Source organism: Heliangelus exortis, chromosome 30 (genome assembly GCF_036169615.1).
Source record: "Heliangelus exortis chromosome 30, bHelExo1.hap1, whole genome shotgun sequence".
NCBI lineage: Eukaryota > Metazoa > Chordata > Aves > Apodiformes > Trochilidae > Heliangelus > Heliangelus exortis.
Genome location: NC_092451.1, coordinates 3,788,898 through 3,814,172, shown reverse-complemented (window position 1 = coordinate 3,814,172; position 25,275 = coordinate 3,788,898). Strand labels below are relative to the sequence as shown.

At 56.1% G+C, this 25,275-nt stretch overlaps 1 protein-coding gene across 1 annotated transcript; it reads right to left on the bottom strand.

Moving 5' to 3' along the window:
- Positions 1 to 41: 41 nt before the first annotated feature.
- On the bottom strand, positions 42 to 24,523 carry SNRNP200 (small nuclear ribonucleoprotein U5 subunit 200). Its single transcript, XM_071729092.1, is given in 46 exon segments — positions 42 to 612; positions 712 to 804; positions 901 to 982; positions 1,078 to 1,238; positions 1,432 to 1,608; positions 1,695 to 1,838; positions 1,943 to 2,064; positions 2,487 to 2,651; positions 2,738 to 2,927; positions 3,076 to 3,184; positions 3,314 to 3,422; positions 3,663 to 3,814; positions 3,987 to 4,165; positions 4,275 to 4,466; positions 4,724 to 4,951; positions 5,199 to 5,359; positions 5,643 to 5,760; positions 5,762 to 5,817; positions 6,476 to 6,665; positions 7,469 to 7,623; positions 8,294 to 8,412; positions 8,618 to 8,724; positions 9,354 to 9,437; positions 9,662 to 9,742; positions 10,480 to 10,632; positions 11,141 to 11,338; positions 12,147 to 12,335; positions 12,622 to 12,753; positions 13,187 to 13,297; positions 13,399 to 13,548; positions 13,940 to 14,063; positions 14,478 to 14,671; positions 14,779 to 14,949; positions 15,740 to 15,895; positions 16,012 to 16,149; positions 16,928 to 17,101; positions 17,286 to 17,369; positions 18,075 to 18,211; positions 18,331 to 18,430; positions 19,067 to 19,219; positions 19,455 to 19,553; positions 20,082 to 20,137; positions 20,991 to 21,183; positions 23,175 to 23,346; positions 23,754 to 23,917; positions 24,378 to 24,523. Coding segments are annotated over 46 exon segments (6,411 nt in total). The 5' UTR covers positions 24,423 to 24,523; the 3' UTR covers positions 42 to 468.
- Between the last annotated feature and the right edge of the window lie 752 nt (positions 24,524 to 25,275).

The following is a 25,275-nucleotide window of genomic DNA, read 5'->3' as shown; positions in this document are numbered from 1 at the left end:
AGCCTCGGGGTTCCCCCAAACCCCAGCAGCACCCAGGCATGATGGGTTCAAGGTTTATTGCTGTCTAAAAACCACTGTACAAAGCATCAACACCTTAAAAAAATAACACAGAGAGGGAAAATACAGAGAAACTGAGAAGGGAGGGAAAACCACACTAAAGGTGAGGACACAAAGGGTGGCTGAAGTATGGGGGCTCCTTGCTGGGGACTGTCCCAGGCTGGAGTTAGTGGGAGTCTTTTTCCTTTTCTCCTCCATTTTCCCATTTTTCCCTCTCCCTTTCCTTTTTTCCCCTTCCTACTTTCCCCCCCTCCCCCCCTCTCTTTTCCCCCTCCCATTCCTTCCCCTCCCCATCCTTTTCCCCTTCCCCTTCTTTACCCCTTCCTGGAGACCCCCGAGGCAGGTGGGCTCTCACTAGCCACGGGGGGCTCTCACTAGCCACGGGGGGCTCTCACTAGCCACGGGGGGCTCTCAGTCAGACTCGCTGTCACTCTCAGCCTCCTTCACATCCACACTGAATTTGTACTCCTGGTCACAGCCCATGTAGGCATCACTCATGAAGTAGAGGGTGTAGTTGTGGGTGCCCGTGGCTGGGGCCACAAAATCCAATTTCACCTAACGGGAAGGAAGAAAAGAAGTGGGTTTGAGGAGAACTCCCCCCCCCCCTCAAGTGGCAGCCACCCCCCTTGTCCCCTTGTCCCCTGTCCCCCTCACCTTGGCTTTCTGCTGCAGCGTCAGGCGCTTGATGGAGATGAGGCTGTTGGATTTGGAGTCCCCAATCACCACCCACCAACCCTCCTCGCGTTTCTGGTGGAGGAAATCAGGAGTTAAAGGGGTTGGGGACAGCAGGGGACAACACCCCACCCCCCACCCCAAATTTCCCCTCCTCGGGCCCCTCCAAACCTGGGGGAAAAGGGGAGCGATGACGGGCCCGGTGACCTCCTCCTCCCGCTCCAGCTGCACCAGCACCACCACGGGGCCCCCGCTGGGGAGAGAACCCAAAACAGGGAGAGGGGTCAGGGGGTGAGGTGTGTCCCCCTCCTTGCAGTGAGGGGGGTGAGGGCAGCCCCCACACCTCACCTGCGGATGCTGTCCTTCTCCACCACCTCGTAGGAGAGCTCGATGTTGGGGTAGCGGTTGCAGAACCGAGCGACGTCTGCGATCTGAGCCTCAGAGAGCTGGAGCAAGGCATTTCGGTCCTCATCCTCCATCTCCATGATGTCAAAAACGCTCTCCACACCCTGCCAGAAAAAGGTTTGCAGCTTTTATGGTGTCCTGGAGACCCCTGGGTGGGTCACGACGCTTCTGTGGACCCTCCTCGTTCTTTAAGGGCCTCTAATTCCTGGTGTCCTGCAGACACCTTGCTGGGCCACGGTGCTTTTGTGGATCCTCCTGCCTCTTCAGCCCCCAACCCTCCCCAAAAAAAAGCTTCACCTTGTCGGTGCAGCGCTTGATGTGCTCGGAGGTGAAGTGAGGGAGCTGCTTGAGGTAGGAATCCTTGGACCACATGGCTTGGGTGACCATCTGGGCCAGCTCCATGGCAGCCAGCGCGGGGCTGAGCCAACCATTGCTGGAGAGCACGTCCACACAGGCCTGGATCAGGCGGATGGCCTGGAGGAGAGGGATGGGGAGGTGTCAGGAGGAGGTGACACGGCCGAGGCAGAAGCAGCAGGGTCCCACCAGCCAGCCCCTGGTACCTTGCTGAGGATCTCCTCGGTGTCTGACTGCAGCTCAGCGCTCAGCTGCATGCGGGAGAGGTGAGCCTGGAGCAGGAGGTTGGTCTTGACGTGGGGGTCGTTGAATTTGGGGTTGGTCAGCTTGTGAGGAACTTTTTGGGACAGCTACAGGGAGAAATGATGAACCCATCAGTGCTTCAGCCCGACGGAACCAAAGACGGGGGAGGAATTCCTTCCCCCAGGCTGCGGGGACCCGGCTGGGAGGTGACCTGGCGCAGGAGGTTGTCCTCGTGGTGCCTGATGGGGATGTTCTCGTACTCAGCAGCGTTGGAGATGATTTCAATCAGGCCTCGCACCTTGGTCTTGGCGTTGAGGGACATGCTGAAGAGTTCTGGGAAGCCAGAGAGGGGTGAGGGGTGAGGGGTGAGGGGAAGCACTTTGGAGAAGGGCCTGGAGGGCTGGGATGAGGGGAAAGGGTTTGAACTGGCACAGGGGAGACTGAGGTTGGAGATGAGGAAGGAATTCTTTGGGGTGAGGGTGCTGAGCCCCTGGTTGCCCCCAGAAGCTGTGGCTGCCCCATCCCTGGCAGTGCCTCAGCCCAGGTTGGGTGGGACTTGGAGCCCCCTGGGCTGTGGGAGGGGTCCCTGCCCATGGGGTTGGAACTGGGTGACCTTTAAGGCCCCTTCCAATCCAACCCATTCTGTGACTCCATGAAATGGAGGTCAAACATCCTCAGACCTCCTGCCAGAAGGAATTTTCCACCCATGGCACCTTCTCTGCAGGTGGTGCAGGACGTGGTGGTGGAGCCCTTACCAATGGTGGTGTAGTTGATGTAGTAGTAGGCAGCAATCATGCCCAGGTTCAGGGGAGCCACATCCATCTCATCCTCGATGCTGATGCACTTGGACTGCTCCAGGTCACTCAGGGTCTGTTCCACCAGCTCGGAGAGATGATCTGAGAGGTGCCTGTGGGACACCCCTGTGGGGACAGCAGTGTCAGGAGCTCAGGAACTCCCCAGAGGGGAGAGAAAAGCTGCAGAGCCCACGGGTTCCTCACACCCTCACCTTGCAGGTTGTAGTAGTTGGGATTCTGCGTCATCCTGCGGTAGAGGAAGGTCCAGGTGAGGTAATCCACAGCATCCTGCTTGTTCTCAATGGTCTTGGTGACAATCTCAGCATTGAAGTGGTCGTGCATGCAGTGGTCCAGGTGGGACTCCACAGGCAGGGGCTCATAGAGGAATTTCTTGAAGAAATCCTACAGCGGGGCAGGAGGCAACGAGGATGAACCAACCCCAACAGCTCCAAACTCCGGGAGGAAGGTTGGACAACAGCCTGGTCAGGAGGGAAGACATCCAGGCCCCAGGCAGGAGCCAGGCTGGGAACTCCCCCTGTTCCTCACCCACCTTCTTGGATCCCTGGCACATGATGACACAGCGGCCCTCGTCGTCCTGCAGCGGGCGGTTGGCGTGTCCCACCATCTGCAGCACGTCATAGATGGGGTAATCCACGTACCTGGGGCACGAGGAGAAGGTCAGGAGAGCTCCACGGAAAGCCACCACCCTTCTCCAGCCATTCCCAGCCTCTGCCTGGAGAGGGATGGATCCCTCTGGGCTGGTCAGGCCCCTGGTGGGAGGGACTCACGCGTGGATCTTGCCGTTGTAGTACTGGGTGTCCATGATGATCACCAGGTGGGCAGAGATGTTCATGCCCCAGCAGAGGCTGCGGGATGCCACCATCACCTGGACTGCCCCTGGAAGGTGCAAGGAGAGAAGGGTCAGGCCCCCCCTGGGTGACAGAAATGGAGGTGGAAAGATCTGGGGGTTCTGAGCTCAGGCAGAGATGGTGAGGTTGAAGGCCACGGCTATTTTAGGGCAAGGTGGGAGAAGCAACACGAGAAGTGACACAAAGCTTGGGTGGACCCTGCTCTCCAGGGTGAAAGGGTTTTGGGGTTGGGGTGTGAAGTGGGGTGTCCCCCCTGCCCCCCACTCACCAGAGCTGAAAAGCTGCTCCACCACACGCCGTTCCATGGGGGTCAGCCCCTCGTGCAGGTACCCCACCCCGTTGACCAAGGTCTCCTTCAGGGTGTTGTCATTCAGCTTGTCCAGGTAGGGCACCAGATCCTTCTCTGCACAGTGCAGGAACCTGCAGGGGGACAGAGGGGGAGTGAGGAGACCCTCCTGGTGCCACCACAGCTGCTCCGGGGACATCCGAGAGACCTTTTCCCACCCAGGGCTGTCCCTCAGCACTGGGAGAAAGGCCAGAAGGTTGTGGGTGGGCCGTGGCAGGGGGAGGGAGAAGGTCCCAGGGGTGTCACCTCTGCCTCTGGATGTCGGAGGCGCAGGTGGTGAGGATGTTGATGGCCGTCAGCCGCGTCTGCTTGCGGGAGGGGACAAAGACAATGACAGGTTTTTTGGGGGAGTGCTTCATGATGGCGTGGTAGACAGGCTTGGCCATGGAGAGCAGGCGGGTCTGCGTGTGGCTGATGTTGAAGCCCTGCAAAAGGAAGAGGTTTTGTCACCCCAAGGGGTCGAGAAGGTCTGGAAAAAAACCAAACAGAACGGGTTGGAAAGGAAAGGAGCTGAGGTTTTTGGTGCAAACTGACCTGAATGTGCAGCTCCAAGGGGACGGGGCGGACGTTGGGGTGGAAGTTGAAGGTGGAGGTGGCACTGCAACCCAACCAGTGGGCCACGTCCTTGGCGTTGGAGAGGGAGGAGCTGAGGGCCACGATGCGGATGGGCCGCTCGATTTGGGAGGAGATGTAACGCATGCGGGAGCAGATCACCTCCAGCACGGGCTGGGGGAGGGAGAGCAGAGCTCAGAGCAGGATCAGGAGGCTCCAGGGCTGAGCCCAACAGCCCAAACATCCCTAAAAAAACTCCTCGGGCAATCCCACTCCTGAGCTTCCCAGCCCCCCCGCCCCATCCCGCCCTGAAATTCCAGGCAGGACAAGGTGACCTCAGCCCACAGGAGGTGGCAGCTCCCTCCTCACCCCATTTTCAGCCCACGAGAGTGGTTCCACCAGCCAAGCCAGCAGCTCCCTCCTCTCCTCACCCCATTTTCCCCTCCAATGAGATGCACTTCATCCACGATGAAGAGGTTGACGTTCTGGACGTTCTTCCTTTGTTTCCAGCGTCGGGAGAGGATGTCCCATTTCTCTGGGGTGCTGATGATGATGTTCCCTTTGCCCAGCAGCTTCAGGTCTGTGCTGGTTTCCCCAGTCAGCAAAACCACCTTTTTATTGAGACGTTCCTGGAATTTTTCGTACCAGTCCATAAAAACCTGCCAGAAAATCCAAAAGATGCTGTTGTGAAACCCCAAAATAGGACAAATTCAACAAAATCCCTGGAGAGGCACCCCACCAGCAGCAGACTGGCAGGGAGATGGTGCCTCTGCAGAGATGACAATGAATTAAAAGACCGTGGAGTCATCCCGAGGTGATGGTGAAGAAAGAATGAGGGTCAGTGACCCAAGGGCTGGGGAAGGAAATCCAAGGTGGGATGAAGCTCCAGTTCTCAGCAGGACTCACCTGCTCTGCCAGGGCCTCCATGGGGGTGATGTAGACACAGCGTCCCTCTGAATTTTGCAGCAACATCCTCAGGATGGCAAATTCAGCACAAATGGTCTTCCCACTGCCCGTGGGGGCACCCACGAAGACGTTGTCATCACTGTTATAAACTGTGTTAAAGACTGGGGACAAAACCAGGAGGGAGCAGGTCAGCAAAAGCCTCAGGGATGGCTTGGAGAGGAAGGAAAAATTCTTTGCTGTGGGGGTGGTGAGACCCTGGAACGGGTTCTTCAGGAAAGCTGTGGCTGCCCCATCCCTGGCAGTGCTGAAGGTTGGATGGGGCTTGGAGCACCCTGGGCTGGTGGGAGGGGTCCCTGCCCATGGGAGGGGTGGCACTGGGTGGTTTGAAGGTCTTTTCCAGCTCAAACCATTCCGTGATTTCTATCTAGGAAGGGAGGTACCCACCCTGGGTCTGGATGGGGTTGAAGAAAGGGAACTTGTCCTGGTAGAGGCTCTCGAAGGCGCTGTTGCGCAGGGCAGAGACGGGCAGGGGCTGGAGGTCCAGGAGCTCGGTGGGGGGGGGGGTATTTCTCAGGGAGGATCAGGTGGCGGAAGGAAACGGGCAGCTGGGTCTCACAGGCTGACACACAGGTGGAAAAAAAAAAACCCGGGTGAGTTTTTTCCCTGCTCCCAATCCCCAAAAGCAACTCCCAAAGGCTTCGCCTCTGAGCTCCGAGCAGCAGGAGACTCCCTGGCCCTGCTCTCGCCTGCCTGGCACGGGTCTTTCCCCAGCACAGCACTAGGAGAGGGCCTGAACTCACCCCAAATTACCCCCTCTGGCCCCAAACTACCCCTTCAGACCCTGAAGTAACTCCTACAGCCCCTGAGCCCCCCTTCAGACCCCAAGCTAAACCCTCAGATCCCAAACTGATGTCTCCAGACCCAAAACTATCCCTGCAGACCCTGATCTAACCCCTGATCTACACTCTTAGACCCCAACCTCCCTCCTTAGCCCCCAAATTCCCCCCCAGCCCCCCAAATCCCTCTTTGGCCTCCCAAATTCTTCCCTCAGCCCCAAAACTACCCCCTCATCCCCCACACACCCTCCTCACCCCCTAAACTCCTTCCTCACCCCCCAAGCTCCCCCCTCAAGCCCCAAACTCCTTCCTCACCCCCCAAACTCACCCCCAAAACTCCCCCCTCATCCCCCAATCTCCCTCCTCACCCCCCAAACTGCCCCCCAGCCCCCCAGGAGAACAATGCTGTGACACAAGGGGTGGCAGCAGCAGGGCACTCACAGAGCCATCTGTCAGACACCACCCTGATGAAGTACTGGGGGGGCAGGGGCTCGAAGACAGGCACGAAGAAGGTGACCAGGTGCTCATCCTGAGCATACTTTGCTTTCAGCAGGAAATACTCGTGGTGCAGGATCACCTCACTGTCCACATCCTCCACCAGGATCCAGAAAGCTTCAGAGGAGCCATGGACCTGAGGGAGGGGGCAGATGGCACTTGGGTCACTCCAGATCCCCCTGCCCTATGATCACCATGTTCAGGGTTGGAAGGGACCTCTGAAAATCATCAAAGTTAAACCCCCTGCCAGAGCAGGACCAAACCTTGGGCATTGATCTTTGGCAATGTCTTACTAGTACCTACTGGGGGGTTTTGATTGCTCCAATACCGGATCAAATTTTAAATCCAGTTATGATTGACTTTTTCAAGGTCATTGAAGGCTCCTCACACCAGGCTATTAAATAAAAAACTCATGATATTAGGGGTAGGATGTTTCCATGGGTCACAAAAATCTCTGGGAGGACACAACAGAGATCAATGTGAAGGTACAGGAAGCACAAGGTTCTGCCCTCTATCAGAACCTGCTCCAGCTTTTCTGTTCTTCACCTGTAGAATTTGATTTTTTCATCAGCAGTGTTTCCTGAGGACTCCAAACTGTTCCAATTCAGAAATGCTGAAAAGATCCCCTGGGCAGGATAAGCAAGCTGTGTGAAAGGGCACCAGGATGACAGAGAAAACTGGATGGTGGTATACAAATACCACTGTCTTTTGGTAGCAAGAAACCCCAATATACTATTTCTATATTTTTATGGTTCCTAAATTAGCAGTATTAATATACCAACAAAAATTTGGCATCACTGCAGTTTCCATAGGCCCTGTTTCCTCTCCAGGAGCAAGTGCTGCCCCAGAAGCACCCTCCTAACCCCTCAGGGTGGTTTCTAGTCCATGAGCATTTGTTTATAAACATGTTATCAATATATAATTAGCTGCAGAGTTCACCTTTTCATCCCACTGGAAGTCAGGGGCAATGGTGAGCTCAACCTTCAGGGTGGAACGGGTGATGGGCTGCAAGTGGACAGAGAGCTCCAACTTTGGGAAGAGATGAACATATTTGTGGATGGTCTTCCCCATCTTGGGCATCCTGATCAGTTCCCCTGCAACAGAAAGGAGCTGCTGGCAGGACAGAGGGACAACAGGGTGACAACAGCTCCCCAGTGAACAGCATGCAGTGCTGGAGGGCCAGGCAGATGGGAAGTGCCAAGGCAAAGCCTCTGTACTGAGACCCTCATCATCACCCCTGTCCCTCATCCCCACATCCCCAGGGCTCTGAAACCCCTCCAGGGATGATGGGGACTCCAGCCCTGCCCTGGGCAGCCTGGGCCAGGCCCTGACAACCCTTTCCAGGGAGAAATTGGTTTCCAGCTCCAACCTAAACCTCCCCTGGCACCACTTGAGTTGTGCCAAAAGTTCCTCTTGGCCCATCCCTTGTTCCTTGGGAGCAGAGCCCGACCCCCCCTGGCTCCAACCTCCTCTCAGGGGGTTGCAGAGAGCCACAAGGTCTCCCCTCAGCCTCCTCTGCTCCAGGATCAGCACCCCCAGGGCCCTCAGCTGCTCCTCACAACTTCTCCAGACCTTCTCCTTCTGCTCCACACCCTTCCCCAGCTCCCTTGCCCTTCTCTGGACACCCCCAGCCCCTCAATGTCTCTTTTCTGACCCAAAGCTGAGCCCAGGATTGGAGGTGCAGCCTCAGCAGTGCCCAGCACCAAGGAGAATCCCCCAGTTTCTGGGTGTACCCCAATGCAGAGGGCTCTGCTGTCTCTCTACCTATTTCATTATGGTTCAAGTCGTAGAGTCGCTCGAAGGGGAAGTTCTTCTTCTCAATTTTCTTCACCACTTCTTCAGGCAGTTTCTTGAACTGGCGCAGAGGACACATGGACTGCCACCTGCAGGGACAGCCACGGCCTCAGGCAAAGCCAAGAAACAGCCAGGAAGCCTCCAGAGCACCCGGGTTGCCCAGGCTGACAAAGACCACCCCTCCCCCAGCCACCCCGACGGCCACCAGCCCTCTCCTTCCCCAAGGCTGCAGAGCCAGAGGAACCTCAGCCCTCTCCCCCGTGGGTCAGAAACCATCTCAGAGGTGGCACTTACATCCTCTTGTCGATCATCTTGCAGAGGTTGAGGGTCTTGTCAGTGAGCTGGGCCCAGCCACGGTTGAGGACGATCTCGAAGATGGCGCGCATCAGGCGCCCTGCGGACTGCGGGACACGGAGCAGCTCTCAAGGTGTGGCACCAGCCCCAGCCTTCAACATTTTCTCATTTTCACCAATCTTCCCACCCAACCATGTGAAATTAAAGTGGGCTGGGTGAGAAGGGATCTCCTACAGGTCATCTAGTCCAGCCAGCCTGCATCAGGGTGCTCTGAGCCCCATCCATCCCTCCAGGGATGGGGCAGCCACAGCTTCAGCACCCTCAGCATAAAATTTGTCCTTATATCCAACCTCAGCCTCTCCTTCTGCAGGTTAGAGTTGTTACTCTCTGTCCTAACACTCCAGCCTCTGGGAAAAGCCTTTCCTTGTTCTTCTTATCAGGATCAAAGGATACTGAGAGGTCCTCCAGCCCCAACACCTCCAGATGGAGCCATCCCTCGTCTCCCAAGGTTGGGAACATGAACTTTGTGGTGGAATGAGGTGATGCTGTAGGTCTTGAGTGCTGAATTATTTTGATTACAAACTGGAGACTCCAAAGAGGATCTAATCCCCTCAGACCTTCTCACCACTTCCTATTTGCAAGCTACAAACTCAATTTTCAAGGTGGAAATGGCTGAGTGAGGCTGACACGTGGCTGGACTGGGACAGAGGGATCCCTGCTGGGTTTCCTCACTCACCTGGGTGACATAGACCATGTCTGCCATGAGGGCAAAGCCCTCCAGCTTCAGCTGGGAGATGAAGGCCTGGAGCAGCACATTGATCTGGGGAAGGAGAACAGAGAAGGTCTCACTCAGCACCTGATCCCAGCAGGATGGAAAACATCAGTGGGGACTGACTGTGCTTTGGGGCAGGACAGAGAGCTCCACCAGGGACAAGGAGCACGTGCAGGTCTTGGAGCATCTCCAGGATGTCCCACCAAGGAAGAGAAACCCCCCCAGAAGAGCATTTACCCTGACAGTGCTGATCCCCCTGAGGCCAGGCTCACCTTGGCACTGGGCTCCTCTATGCTCTCCTTCACAGGGATGGGAACTCTCTCCAGCAGCTTCTGAAGCTCCAACTTCTCTTCCTGCAGAAAACCAAGGCAGGAGAGATCCCAGAATTCTTCTGGTTGGAAAAGACCTCCAAGATCATCCAGGCCATGACCCCAACTCTGCCAAGGCCACTCCCACCCCATGTCCCTCATCCCCACATCTCCAGGGCTCTGAAACTCCTCCAGGGATGATGGGGACTCCAGCCCTGCCCTGGGCAGCCTGGGCCAGGCCCTGACAACCCTTTCCAGGGAGAAATTCTTCCCCAGCTCCAACCTAAACCTCCCCTGGCACCACTTGAGTTGTGCCAAAAGTTCCTCTTGGCCCATCCCTTGTTCCTTGGGAGCAGAGCCCGACCCCCCCTGGCTCCAACCTCCTCTCAGGGGGTTGCAGAGAGCCACAAGGTCTCCCCTCAGCCTCCTCTGCTCCAGGATCAGCACCCCCAGGGCCCTCAGCTGCTCCTCACAACTTCTCCAGACCCTTCTCCTTCTGCTCCACACCCTTCCCCAGCTCCCTTGCCCTTCTCTGGACACCCCCAGCCCCTCAGTGTCTCTTTTCTGACCCAAAACTGACCCCAGGATTGGAGGTGCAGCCTCAGCAGTGCCCAGCACAGGGAAATGATCCCTGCCCTGCTCCTGGTGGCCACCCCAGTGCTGATCCCAGCCAGGATGCTGGTGGCCTTCTTGGCCACCTGGGCACACGCTGGCTCGTGTCCATGAGGATGTCCCTTCCTGGGCCAAGCTCTGCCCCTGCAGTGCCAGCCCCTGGCTCTTACCTCCCTCACAGTGATGTTCCTGAACTCTGAGGACAAGGAGAAGACCCGGAAGAGCTCGATCTCACTCAGGGTGGGTTTCAGGAGCTGGTTGTAGGTCTGCACAGTCTCATTGGTGATGTAGTAGTGGCTGGCGATGCGGCCCAGCTCTGTCACCTGCCAGGACAAGAGCCAGGGAGAGGGGGGTGGCACAGACAGAAGGTGCAGGGCAGGCTGAACATGGGGAGGTATCTCCAGACAAGCTAACCATAAACTTCGAGGCTGCAAATCACCCTGGAAAGCTGCTTTCCCTGGTGGAGAAATTCATCAAGGAATGGGAATGCAAGGGGAACATGCAGTGGGTTGGGAGGCAGCAGCCAAAAGGGACAGACTGAGGGTCAGGATTGTCCAGCTTAGGTCCTTCTACCAAAAATGAGGTCCTTCTACCAAAAATGAGGTCCTTCTACCAAAAATGAGGTCCTTCTACCAAAAATGAGGTCCTTCTACCAAAAATGAGGTCCTTCTACCAAAAATTATCCAGTTCCACTCAAACTATGACAAGGATGAACCCAGCTCTCCGGAACCACAGACGGGCACACCAGCATTCCCTGGGATCTGAGTTTTATCAGGGAGATGCCTCCTGCATCCCTCCCTTTTTCCCCCCAGGACCTTTCCCAGGTCTCACCTGGAAGTTCCCTGTCTTCTTGTCATACTTGACCAGGTTGTTCTTGTCCAACATGAGGGCTGCAGTGTGGACCAGGTCGAGGCGGCGCTGGTCCAGCAGTGGATCTGCCTTCAGGTCCTCGTGGGAGATCCCATAGAGCGTGGGGGAACGCAGCATCCGGATGTACAGGTAGGTGTAACCCAACCAGTTCACTGCATCCTGGGGAGGCAGGGATGGAAGAGCTCCTCAGCACACCCCAGGAATGAAAAAGTGAAGCTCCAGCTCCCAGCTGGGACTCAGCAGCCTGAGCTGGGTTAAATCCTGAGGGATCAACACTTAACTCCAGTTTGGAAGCCCAGCAGTGACATAAATAACTCTTGGCCAGTGGAAAGAAAAGGAATTAATAAATGAAAAAAAACACCCTCCACATACAGCCTTTCCCCCAGGGTCCTTCTCCCTGTGGAGAACTCTGCCTGCTGGGAATTACACCCCAGCCCACCTTACAGCCTGGGAGTTCTCCTGGCTGCCCTTCCAAAGCTCTTAACATTTGCTCCCCAGGCACCAAGGTTTCTTTGTGCCCTCAGAATCACAGAATCGTGGAAAAGACCTTTCAGATGATTCAGTCCAACCTTTCCCCAGCCCTGCCTGAGCCCCACCACCCCCTGTCCCTCATCCCCACATCCCCAGGGCTCTGAAACCCCTCCAGGGATGATGGGGACTCCAGCCCTGCCCTGGGCAGCCTGGGCCAGGCCCTGACAACCCTTTCCAGGGAGAAATTCTTCCCCAGCTCCAACCTAAACCTCCCCTGGCACTTGAGGCCAAAAGTTCTCCTTCTGCTCCACACCCTTCCCCAGCTCCCTTGCCCTGTTTGGGTGATGGAATTGTAGGGTGACAGAGTTGAGATCTTCAGCTGTAGGGTGCTAAGGTCCCCCTGACCCAAATCATCCTTCAGCCCCTGCAGTTCCCACCATCTCCCTGGGTCCAATGAAGGGCACAAGTAGTGAGGAAAAGCAAATCCTGGACTTGCCTTGGCATTCTGGACGTTGCCCAGCACAGTCTCTGCATTCAGCATGTCTGGGAGCTTGGACACCATCTGACTTTCAATGGGCAGCTGCTGGTTGAGCAGGGACAGGTAATACTGCAGCTCCCCATGGGAGGTGATGAGGATCCCCTCACCCTTGGTGTCATACTGAGGCCTCCCAGCACGGCCCAGCATCTGGAAAACATGAAGGTGATGTCCAGAAAATGTCCAAATGTGGTGATTTCTCCACGGTGAAGGAAAAGAGAAATATTCCAGAGGTGTCTGGGTATCAGGAAAGGGATTGCTTGTCCTCTCTCCCACCACTCTGCCTTCACAGCAGGGCTACTCCCAGAGCAGAACTGGGAGCTCAGTTCCCAGCAGAGAACTGAGAAAACACAAGAGCAGACCTCAAATGTGCCTCTGGGGGAAGGGGAGAACCCTGGCCCAGCTCCCAGCAGCATCTTTGTTCCCAGAACTTCACCTGGAGGATGTCCAGAGCCCCCAGCTCTGTCCAGCGTCCCTTCTCAGGGCTGTAAACCTGGGTCCCCTTGATGATGACAGTGTGAGCAGGGAGGTTGACACCCCAGGCCAGGGTGGCTGTGGAGACCAGCACCTGCAGGAGCAAAGCAGCCATTAAAAACCTCTTCCATGGGGAAAAAAAAAGGGATCTGAAGTGCTGGTCCTGATGTTAGAGACCTGCACAAAAGGGACAAAGACTGAGAACTGTCCCAAAGCTGCAGGCCAGATCTTGCCCAAATTTCCCAGCTCCCCACAGAACCCTGAGAAAATCTCTTGTCTTCTCTTTACAACCCAGCCCCCAAATTGCTTGGCTGGGGGGTTTGGACAGAGTGGCAGCTGCAGAGGAAATTCTTGCTCTCTCTGCTCCTTGGCCACGTGCTTTTAGTTTCTCTTCTTTGGGTGAAATCAAGGTTGCCTTCATCAGCCACCAGTTTTGGTGGAGGACTCTTGAAAAACCTGGCTCAAGCTTTTTCCTGTGAAGAACCTATCCCAAGAGCCAGGAATTCCTCCTGGGAAGCTGGACTCACCTGGATGTGCTTGTCAGCAAACAGATCCTCCACCAGTGTCCTGTCCACTCGTGTCATGCCAGCGTGGTGGATGGCAAAGCCGTAGGGCAGGAGGTCCTTCAGCTCCAGGTTCTGCAGCACAAACACAACCAGCTCCAGGTTTTCTGCACCCAGAAGGGAAGAGAGGCTGAGAAACTGCAGAGGCTGGAGAACCAGCCCAGCCCTGGGGTTACCTTGCACTGCTCAGCTTCAGTCCTCAGGACCTCGGTGGAGGCCGAGCCCTCCCGTAAGAAGAGCCCCAGGGTGTCTTTCTCCAAGCACATGTCCCTGATGGCCCTGGCTGTCTTCCCAGTCTCCTTCCTGGAGTGAACAAACACCAGGACCTGTTTAAGAAACAGATGGAAACATCAGCGAGAGGGGGATTTCCTGCAGCTAGCAAAGAATCAGCATAGAACTGCTGAGGTTGGAAAAGTCCTCCTGGATCATCACGTCCAACCATCCACCCACTCCCCCCGTGGCAGCCAAGGTGCTCCTTGGTGTTTGGGGTGGGCAGAGAGATGCAGAGTTTGATCACAGATCTTCCCCTGAACCACACAGGGAGCTCCTGACCTCCTAGGGCATCACCACCAAACCTCCCCTGCCCTCAGAGAACACCCATGGCTCCTCACCAACCACCCAAACCCACTGCAGCAAAGCAGCTCCAAAGGGGCTCAGCAGAGACAGACATAAAACCAGGGCAAAGTGCATCAGGAAGAATAAAATCAAGGCTCAAACCTGATTCTTCCCAGCGTGCTCCATAATCTTCTCATAAACAATCTCATTCATGATCTGGAAGCGTTTGATGGCTTTCTTCTCTGTAATCCCCACGTAGGTCTGCTCCAGGGGCACAGGCCTGAAGCTGGGAGGGGAAAAACAAAACATTTCTGGAATCACACAAGAGTGGAGAAGTCCTGGTACCAAGGTCTTGCCCAGAGGCACCAGTATTTCCAGTTACAAGCTGGTGATGCTTCCCTCATGCCTCTGTTTGCTCAGGGGTTTGACAGCTCCAGTTCTGCCTGGTCAGGGTAACCAACAGGGGACAGTGACACGTCCTCCTGCTTCCCAGAATCCACACACACTCTCAGGGAGCAAAAAAAATGGTGCTTTCATTCTATTTTAAGCTTTTCACCCAGCTCCTGGGTACCTTCTCTGTAGAGAAGGCATCAGCACATCCAGGAACAAGTAAAGGGGCACTGGGAGCGTGCTGGTGAGACCACCTGACACTTCCCAAGCTCTCCACACCCACCCAAACATCTCTCCCAGCTTTCTGTACCTGTTATCAAAGTAGAACAAGCCTTTGGCTGGGTCCACTCTCAGGAAGGTGGCCACATCCTCATAGTTGGGCAGCGTGGCACTCAGGCCAACCAGCCTGACATCCTCCTGGGTCATCTCGATGTTCCGGATGGCTCTGGCCACCAAAGACTCCAGGACGGGTCCTCGGTCATCGTGCAGGAGGTGGATTTCATCCTAAAGAGAGGGAAAAGCTCCAGCCCAAGCTCCCCAGTGCTTGGAAAGGTCCCCGTTTCGGTTCAGTTTCCCAGCAGAGGCCTCTGGCAGGCTGCAGGGCTGCTCACCAGGATCACCAGTTGCACCAGCTGGGTGTAGGTGCGTTCCCCCCCCTTTCTGGTGATGATGTCCCACTTCTCAGGGGTGCAGACAATGATCTGGGTGGCACTGATCTCCTCCTTGCACAGCTGGTGATCCCCTGTCAGCTCAGCCACGTTGATGCCATAGGTGGCCAGGCGCTAGGAGAGGGTAAGGGGGATCAAGGTGAATTCCCTGAGGCAGCCTGAGAGCACCAGGATGATCCCAGACAATTCCAGACGTGTCCCAGTACAGCACTGGGAGATGAGGAGGCTGAGGAGAAACCTCAAAGTCCATCCAAGGTGTGTGATGGATCTCAAGGTCCATCCTTGTGCTGAGGGAGCACAAGAGGGGTCTGGAGAAGTTGTGAGGAGCAGCTGAGGGCCCTGGGGGTGCTGATCCTGGAGCAGAGGAGGCTGAGGGGAGACCTTGTGGCTCTCTGCAACCCCCTGAGAGGAGGTTGGAGCCAGGGGGGGTCGGGCTCTGCTCCCAAGGAACAAGGGATGGGCCAAGAGGAACTTTTGGCACAACTCAAGTGGTGCCAGGGGAGGTTTAGGTTGGAGCTGGAAACCAATTTCTCCCTGGAAAGGGTTGTCAGGGCCTGGCCCAGGCTGCCCAGGGCAGGGCTGGAGTCCCCATCATTCCTGGAGGGGTTTCAGAGCCCTGGGGATGTGGGGATGAGGGACATGGGGTGCTGGGAAATGGGCAGTACTGGGTTAACACTTGGACTCAATGATCCTAAAGGCTTTTCTCCAGCACAAAACTATTCCATGATTCTAAGTGCCCCAATTGCAGAGCTCAGTGAGTCCCCAGCAGAGTTTTGAGACCCACCCCAAATCCATCTCCTCTCCAGGAGCCTCTACCAGAGCTCAGACCCTTCTGGAAGCCTATCAGAAGAAAGCTCCTTGTGCCCAGCCTGCAGCTGAAGCAGCACCCCAGAACCCTCCTCACCTTCCCGAAGCTGCCCACCATCTCCTGCACCAAGGACCTCATGGGGGCAATGTAGATGATCTTGAACTCATCCACGTTGATGGTCCCATCCATGTTGATGTGCTTCCCAATTTCCCTCAGCATGCACATCAGGGCCACGTTGGTCTTCCCAGCACCCTGCAAGCCAACCAGGAGCAGCCCCATCAAAGCCCAGACCTTCTCCCAGGTAAAATTTCAGCCTTTTTCACTCTGACCAGATGATCCCTCAGGATCTGGAACCTCAGGATCCTTACCGTGGGTGCACACAGCAGGAGGTTCTCATCTGACTCCAGGGCTGCCCGGTAGAGTTTGCTCTGGATGCGGTTCAGGGTTTTAAAGCCCTCAAATCCAGCCTGGGCATATTTGGGCAACTTCTCCACTGAAACCAATTGCTGAAAAGTGAAACCACAGAGCTCAGGGCCTGTGTTTTGGTTCCTCGTGGGCTGGAGAGACACCGTGGGGAGCAGCAGGGACTTGTTGCCTCCAGAGAGCCAGAAGAGAAGCCCAGGGAGCACGGAGTGGATTGGGATGAGATCAAACACAGCTCCTGCACTCCAAGGGGTCATGAGCAGGGCCAGCTTCAGCTACATCAGGTTGTCCAGAGCCCTGTTTAACCTGTGCAGCTCTTCCAAGCTCCTCTCCACAGGGCTGCTCTCCAAACCCTTCACCCCCAGCCTGGGCCAAGCCCTGGGGGAGGCCCCCACTCATGGGCACTTGTGCTTGGCCTTGTTGAACCTCCTAAGGGTCACACAGCCCCACTCCTGGAGCATGTCCAGGTCCCTGTGGCTACCAGCCCTTCCCCCTGGGTGCCATCCTGCTCCTCAGGTGTGTCACTCAGCTTGGTGTCGCCCCCTTTTTTACTGAGGGTGCCCTGCATCTGTCACTGATGAGGATATTAAGCAGTGCTGGTCCCACTGCAGACTCCTGAGGGACACCACTTGTCACCCATCTCCATCTGGACACTGGACATTGGCCCCCACCCTCCAGATGTGACCCTCTATCCCATTCCTGACTTCCCATCTGTCCCATTCCTGACCCAGCTCATCCATCTGGCTCCAATTCAGAGGGAAGAAGGTCAAGGGGGCCATGTAAAAGCCCTCAGAGAAGCCTTGCTGGATGGCATCAGCCACCTGGTCACTCACCACACCTGGTGCTGAGGGGGCAGCTCACCTCTTCAGAACCAAAAGGTTTGGGTTTCAGGGCAGGGACATGGACCTCCTCGTAGCCCTTGCGCTGCCGTCGGAAGGAGCCATCAGGGAGCTGGCACCTCTTGTTGGCCATGAAGTGACTCCCTTGGGCAAACACCAGGTCCTCCAAATCCAGCACCTGCCGGGGAGCCAGGGCCTGGAAAAGCCAAGGGGAAAGGAGGGAAGATCAGGGAGAACCTTCTCCTTCCACCTGAACCGTGGGACCCAAGGAAAAAAGCAACATCAGGAGCTTTTTCTCGGTGTCTTTCCCACCCACTCTACTCCAAACGTTCTTTTAGGACCTCCTGAGGTTGGGAATGGTTGCCACCCAAGGGCTGTACCTCTCCTCCTTGGTCCAGATCCATGCTCTCCAGGTCAGTGTCCATGCGGGACTGGCGGACGCGCTCCCGGCGAGATCGCTCCTCCTGAGGGCAGAGATGAGGAGCCAGGTCTGAGCCTCCCCCCTGGGCTCTCCTCCCACCACCTCTGCCCATTTCCCTCAGCCCCAGACATCCACCTTCCCAAAGCAAGTAAGTTTTGGCAGTAGAATCCAAAGAATAAAGTGCAGGAATGAAATCTGACTTCCAGGAGAGGAGATGAAGGGGAGGGAAGCAGGGAGAGGAGACTCGTGCTCCAGCAGGGCTCTCCAAACATCAAACTGGGGGTATCATGGCAAGATAATGGGTTTTTTTAGCAGTAATATGGTGTCAATCCCTCCAAAAAACAGCCCCAGATCTGTCATGGAACTGCTGTGGTCCAAAGGGCAAGCAGAGCTCATCCTGTGTGGGCTCATCAAGCCAATTAAGGTGTCACATCTCAACCCTGGGTGGCCTGGAGTTGATGGAGGTGACCAGGGATTGTGCAAGGAGGCCCAGAGGTGACACTGTGCTGCCAGGACATGGTTAACCCCAGTGTATAAAACATGAAACTTGCTGGTTCTGCCACTTCCCTGAGAGAGCAGACAAGGAGGAGCCACTGAAACAAGAAGTGGGGAAACATCTCAGCCCCGTCTGGGAACCTTCCCTCTGCTTTCCAGCTCCCAGCTGAGTCAGCTCCTCCTCAGCCCAGCAGCAACCCAAGCAGGCAGCCCGAGGAGGAGGGTGAGGACCCCACCACTCCCCCAGCCTCACCCGGATCAGATCCTCCTTCTCTGTCTCGTGGAGCTGATACAAGAACTTGGAGAGCTCAGGATCTGCCTCCATCTTCCCCATGATCCTTTCTTTTTCGGCTTCGCTTTGAGCGCTGGCCAGCAAAGTGCAGTAAAGGACTGACCCAAAGAAAAAAAAAAAAAAGATTAAGAGGAAATTTGGTCAAAAGAAGGGAAAAAAGAACAAAAGTCAGAGCTTCAGAGAGGAAGTTGGAATCCCAGCAGGGAACGTGGCTCACTCATCATGCGGTGCTGGCGCAGGACTTTGATGAAGTCGAAGGTGTTGAAGCCCAGGAGCAGCACCAGTTGGTTCTCACATTCCCTGTCATCACTGGCAGTCTGGAAGGAGGAAAAAGCAGTAAGGAAGAAGTGGTTATGTCAGGCAACACGAGCTTGAGAGAGGAGCCAGGGTCTTGATTCAGAGCTCAGCTCAAAACAGACCCCAGTTCTGCACCAGGATGAGTGCCCAGCAAACACTGACCAAAACTGACCAAACTATTGCCCAACCTGCCCCAGCATTTCTCTTCCTGTTGGCAAGCACAGCTGCATTTAATTTGAAGCAGCAGGGGTAATCTGGGGCAAATTTGAGGAAAAAAATAGAACTGGAGAAGGTAGCAAGGGAAAGTCACGTGTGGTGGGTTGGTTTTGATTGGGTTTGTCACGTTTTGACAGCTCAATGTGAAGAGAAAGCCCCTCAAGGTTTGGGTTTGAGGTTGTTCTGAGGGACCTGCTGATGAATTTTGGTAACTGCAGAACACGTGTGGGGTGGGGGAGCAGATGCAGCTTCTGTGTCCTCCAAGGAAGTCTGGAGCTCACGTCTGAAGCCCCCAGACTTTGAGCGCTGCTTCTCAAGCAGCCAACAAACTTTCTTCTCAAAAAGAATTGGGGCTTGGTTGTGTTTTTGAGGAGAGAATCAGTTTCTTCCATGTTCTTTGACAGATCCTGAGAGGGCTGCAAGCCCCCAGGATCACTGACCTTGAGGATCTCCAGCACTTCATCTGCCTTCTTCTGGGAAACGATGGCGTCGTCATAGAAACGGCTGAGCTGGCGCTGGAGCCAAAAGGCATCGATGTCCCGAGGGTGCAGATCCTTCTTCTTTGAACTCATCAGCTCCCCCGATGCCACAAGCTGAAGAAAATCCCCCCACACACACAGAAAAAAGAGGACACACATTATCCCCCTACCACAGAGCCAGCCAGAGGGGGCCAGACCCCTTCGCTTCATGGACATCCATTGCAGCCTCCCTCAGAGCACAGCTCCAGGGCTCCTGGCTGCCCACCAGTGAGCTCAAGCCCCCCCTGGAGACCCCCAGGATGTCTTGAACCCCCCCCAAGCCCAACCCCAGTGCCCCCCAGGGACTGACATTGGCTGAGAGGGTGCAGCGGACGACGGCTTCGTCTCCCTCCATGTCGTCATCGGAGGCCTCGTCACGAACCTCCCCGTAAATGTCCTCATCTCCTTCCTGAGGGGAGAGGAGTTCCAGGCAACAAGTTCTTTCCCTGACACCAATGAATCATCAGGAAAACTTTCCTGAGGGGAAACAGCCCGGAGGAGGAGGAGGAGGAGGCTGCTGTTCAGGTGAAGGAGCCCGGGATGAGGCTGCTTCTCCTCTCCATGCAGAGAATTCATTGAAAAATCCCCACCTTGTCTCTCTTCTCACCCTCAGCCTCTCTCAAACCACATTCCCCAAAGATTTCCAAGCCTCTCTTCCTCCCAAGCTGCCAAGTTTCTCCACCAGATCTAAATATCACCACCCAACCCCAATGGATTTCAAGCCTCTCTTCCTCCCAAGCTGCCCAAGTGTCTCCAGGAGATCTAAATATCACCATCTGCTTCCCATCCTCCTGACTCATGATCATCCCTCACTTAGCAGGATCCTCCCCAAACCAGGAAACAGCCTCTAAAAATCATCTGGGTTCCCCTTTCCAGGCAGGAGACATCCCAGCCCCACTGCCTGCTCCCCAGCAGGAACCTCCTGGGCTTCTCCTACCTCCTCATCAGACTCAAACTGGACGTTCACCCCGTAGGTCTCATCGATGTTGTCATCTGCAAGGGAGAGGGGAGGAGATTCAGGAGCAAATCTGGGTGCACAGGGGAGGTTCAGATGGTTCCATGCTCACCCACACCTCTGTGCAGCCAAAAAACGGGAAAAAAACCCAGATCTGGGGAGCTTCCGTGCAGCCAAAAGGTGAAAAAGACACATTCTGGGGTTTCTGCACAGCCAAAAGGTTGAGAAAACCACAAATTGGGGCTGCTGTGCACCCAGGAAATGAACAAAATACTTTTTGGGGTTCCTGCACATACAAGAGAAAGGAAAAAAAAACATTTTGGGGCTTCCGTGCATTTAAAAACTGAAAAATACACATTCTGGGGGCTTCTGCACATCCAAAATGGGAATAAAACCACATTTTGGGGCTGCTGTGCACCCGAAGATGAAAAAAAAACCAAAAAACAACACACTGAGGCTTCAGTGCAGCCAAAAGGTTAAAAAAACCCCACTTGTCTGGGGCTCTGTACAGCCAAAAGATGAAGAAAACATATTCTGGGGGCTTTTCTGCATCCAAAAGGTGGGGGAAAAGCACAGAAGAGTCTTCTGCACAGCCAGAAGGTGAAACCCCTGCATCTTGGGGGCTTCTGCCCCACCAAAAGATGAAAACAACACATTTTGGGATTTTGTGCACCCGAACGCTGGAAAAAAATACATTTTGTGCTCTTGTGCTCATCCAAATGGAACCAAACCACACCTTGGGGGCTTGTGTGCATCCAAAAGATCCAAAACCTCCAGATTTCAGGGCTGGAAATCTCACCAGAACCATTTTCTGCCTTTTCTGTGCACACACAGAGCCCCGGGGAGAGGCAGGACTCATCCCCAGCCCCCCAGCTGCAGCCCCCCCCTTACCCATGTTCTGGATTTCTTTGTCTCCCCCATAATCAGTGATTTTCTTGCCCAGGTTGACCAGCACGTGGTACCGGGTGTCATCAGTCTGGCCCAGCAGCAGATCAATCTCCTTCCTCCTCTCCTTATCCCTCAGCTTCTCGTTCTTCAGCACAGCCAGGACCTCGTCAGCAGCTCCACAGAGGATGTCCCGGGGCTGCAGGGGGAATAAATCCACCAGGTTCAGGGGAGGGGGCTGATCCCTCCCTGGTTTTGGAGCTCTGGAGGTGCCACTGCAACCCCCCAGCACGGTGGGGACAGGAAGGGAAGGGATGGAAACTCTGCTGGGGATGCAGCCTGGGGGGTGCTTTTCAGTTCTTGTCCTTAATGTCACGGGAAGCAAATCAGAGCAGGGAATGCTCTGCCCAGGCTGAAACCCACAAAGTGGCTTCTCTGTGGCCCTGACAGATTTTCCAGGTTTTTTGGGATATGTGAGATTTCAGCATCAGGAGTTTTTCTTCCTTCCAAGGAGTTTTCTTCCCAGGAGTTCCTGCTAAGCTGCACTGCTTCCCAACAGCCTCCTGTCAGAGCTGAGAAACCACCAGCACTTCTTTCTGTCTGGTTTCCTTCCCCCTTTTCCCTTTTCATTCCCCTGTTTTCCATTCAGCATTTTCTTTTTTTTTTTTTTTTTACCCAAGAATGGCATCCTCGGTGTTTCCCAAATCACAAATCTTTTTGTGCTATTTATTGTATTTATTGTGGGATATGCAATGCCTGCATCACCAGAGCTACAGAGTGCACAAGGCTGAGGTTCTGATCCAGTTCACCTTCTGCAGGGAGCTCACTGCTCCAGGTTGTGAAGGTGAGAAGAGAAAATGAGTGATTTCCCCTACTAGAAAATCTATTTAGGGACCAAAAGCCCAAAAATTTGAGTCACACACACACAAATATGGACCATAAACTGAACCTGAGGCAGCAGAGTGTGTCTGCAGCCCAGAAACCACCCAGGTCCTGACCTGCACCAAGAGCAGCACAGGGAGTGTTTGAGGGAGGGGATTCTGCTCCTCTGAGACCCCCCCTGCAGTGCTGGGCCCAGTTCTGGAGTCCCCAACACCAGGAGGACACAGAGCTCCTGGAAGGTGTCCAGAGGAGCCCCTGAAATGCTCAGAGGGCTGAGCAGCTCCCTGGGAAGCCAGGCTGAGGGATTGGGGGTGTTCAGCCTGGAGAAGAGGAGGCTCCAGGTGAGCTCAGAGCAACCTCCCAATATCTGAAGGGGCTCCAAGAAAGCTGGGGGAGGGCTTTGGACATGGGGGGTAGGGAGAGGAGGAGGGGAATGGGTTAAAACTTGGAGATTTAGGGGAGATTGAGGTTGGACATTAGGAAAAAAGTTTTCCTGAGGGGGTGCTGAGCCCCTGGTTGCCCCCAGAAGCTGTGGCTGCCCCATCCCTGGAGGTGTTGGATGGGGCTTGGAGCCCCCTGGGCTGTGGGAGGGGTCCCTGCCCATGCAGGGGGTGGGACTGGGGGAGCTTTAAGGTCCCACTCTGGGATTCTCAATGTAAGAGCAGCAGCTGAAGCAGAACCTGGGTTTATGGGGCAGGAAGAGCAGGAGTTTTGTTCAGTTTTTCCAATTACACCCTTGACAGAGGGGGAAAAGACACACCATGCCTTGTGAAAATTACACAGATTGGGGAAAAATGTCTGTGGAGGTGACTGGAATCCATTGGGAAGGGAGAAATTTGGGCAAATGCAGCTACCTGAGCCAGTTCTCTCTTCAGTGCTGCCCTGGGGCAGGACAAGGGGCAGCAGAGAGAAACTGGAAGGCAGGAAGAACCTGGGAGAGCTCTGTAGGGCAGGGATGGTGGTTGGACTCAAGCATTTCAAGGGTCTTTTCCCACCTAAAGTATTCAATAATCCCATAAAGCTGCACCTTAATATGAAGGAAAACTTTTTTCCGTCAGAGGCTGACACAGCCCTGGAACCAGAGAGGTTCTGGAGTCTCCTTCTCTGGAGCCCTTCCCAACCCCTGATGTGTTCCTGTGTCCTCCATCAGCTCCAGGGCTCTTCCCACCCTCCCCATTCCACGATTCTGTGGTTCCCCCAGCACTGACAGAGCAAAACCACCCCAGAGGGATGAAATCCTCCTCAAGGGTGGCTCTCCCAGGCTTGGAGTCTGTCCAAACCCCTCCTGATGTGCCCCCCTGTCCTCACCTGGTCCCCCAGGGCTGCCTGGATGAAGCTGAGCAGCACCTCATAGGTCTCCCTGGTCTCCTTGGTTTTGGGTTTGTAGATGATGCCCACCATCTCATCGATGCCCTCAGACAGCAGGGTGTAACCCTTCATCTTGTTGATGTCGTGCCTGTCCTCGTCACGCTTCCTCCTCCTGGGGAAAAAAAAACCCAAAAAAAGGGGTCAGGGAGGGGGTCAGCCCCACTCCCACTGCTCCAGGCACAGCTCATCTCTTGGGTTGGAGAAATAACCCCCCCCCCCAGAGCTGTTTTGTTGTTATTTATCTCCCAGCAGCTCCAAATGAAGCCTCCAACACCTCTGCCAGCTCAGGGCTTTGCAGCCCCCTGCTCAGCACCTCCAAAACCTTTCCCACTGCAAAATGTCCCCAACCCCACTGCATCCTTCCCCTTCCCAACACCCACACCCCCCCTCCCCCCAATAAAGGGGGAGTGATCCCACGGGAGGAGCAGGAAACCCATCACCCAGAGCCTTTCCCACCCAAACTCAGCTCCCAGCTGGGACTCTGCCCCCTCCCCCCCTGCCCTGAGCCCCCCGACTCACTTGGCTCTTCTCTCCTCTTGCATCTGGGGTTTGGTCCTCTGAGCCTTGTCCCCCATGCGGGTCCCGTCCAGTTTGCCCACGAGGGACAGGACCTCTCCCGTGGGCTCATCCCGACGGGTCCGGTCGATCAGCGAGCGGTCGGCTTGGAGAACGAGGTTGGAATTCTGGGAGCAGAGGGAGCAGAGGCTGAGAGGGGCTGGGGGGGTCCCGCCGCGGGGCTGAGCGGGGCCACGGATCCCCCGTGGGGCTGCGGGACCCTCGTGGGGCAGCCACAGATATCCCCACGTGGGACTGACCCGGAGCGTGGGGCCCTCCCGGGGTGCCAGAGGGGGCTCAGCCCCAGCCCGGACCCACGGTTTGTGTCCCGAGCACCCACCCCACGCTGCCCGAGGACCCCACGCTTTGTGTTTTAATTAACACCCGGGTGCTAATTACATCCCCACCCCCTCCCCGGCCCGGGTTCGGCCTCTCAGCGGGGCCCAAACCGTTCGGCGCCATCCCGGGAAGGCAGAACGGGGTTCCGGTGCCTCTCGGTACCCGGAAAATTCCTCTTCAAGGCAGAAAATGGAGGACAAACACGGAACCGGAGTTCGGGAGGGCAACAGCGACGGGGCCCCAACTCACCGCCTTGTACTCGTACTGCAGGCTCCGCGCGGTCACGTCCGCCATGGTCCCGCCGGGCTACAGGCCCCGCACAGCGCCCCGCGTCAGACCCCGCCCCGGCACTTCCGGGGCCACCGGAACCGGAGACGGAACCGGAAGCGCTTCCGGGTAAGGCCCGGGCTGGGCCGCTTCCCGGGGTGCCCCGCGGTGGCCTCTAGGGACTACAGCTCCCGGCACGCACCGGGAGAGCGCTGATTGGCTGGCAGCGGTACTCCCCGCCCCCTGCGCTAAGGACCAGCTGTGATTGGCTGCGCTCCCAGCTCCGCGCGTTCCGATTGGTCACCGCGGGGAGTGGAGCCGTTGAGGCCTCGGAAGCGCCCCGCATGCCTCTTATTGGCTGTCTCGGGCGGAAGTTCCGCCTTTTTCTCACAGCCCCGCCCCCGCGGCCCTGGCCGCCATTTTGTGTCCCTGCTTGAGGAACGGGCGGGAAGGGCCGAGGGGCAGTGACACCCCTGCTGTCCCCTCCCTCACCCCAGGGGGACCTCGGGGACCTCTCTGTTGTCCCCTGGCACCCAAGGGGGTCCCCACGTTGTGTCCCATGGCACTCCCTGTGCTCAAAGGGCCCTTCTGGCCACCCCCAGGCCACGGTCACCCCCCCGTTGTCCCCGCAGCCCCCGTCACCCCCAGGAGTCCCCTGGGACAGCGAAGCAGCGATGGCCGTGACCGCTGTCCCTGACACCAGCAGGGGACAAACCCCCAGGGCCACCAGGGCTTGGTCACTGCCTACACACCGGGGAGGGGTCCCTGGGGACACCAGGGTACCCCCTGAGGTGTCACCATTGCCCAAGCTGTGTCCCCCCCACCCGCGGATCCGCTCGCCCACAGCCCAGATTCGGTGGCCCAGGAGAAAGTTGGACTC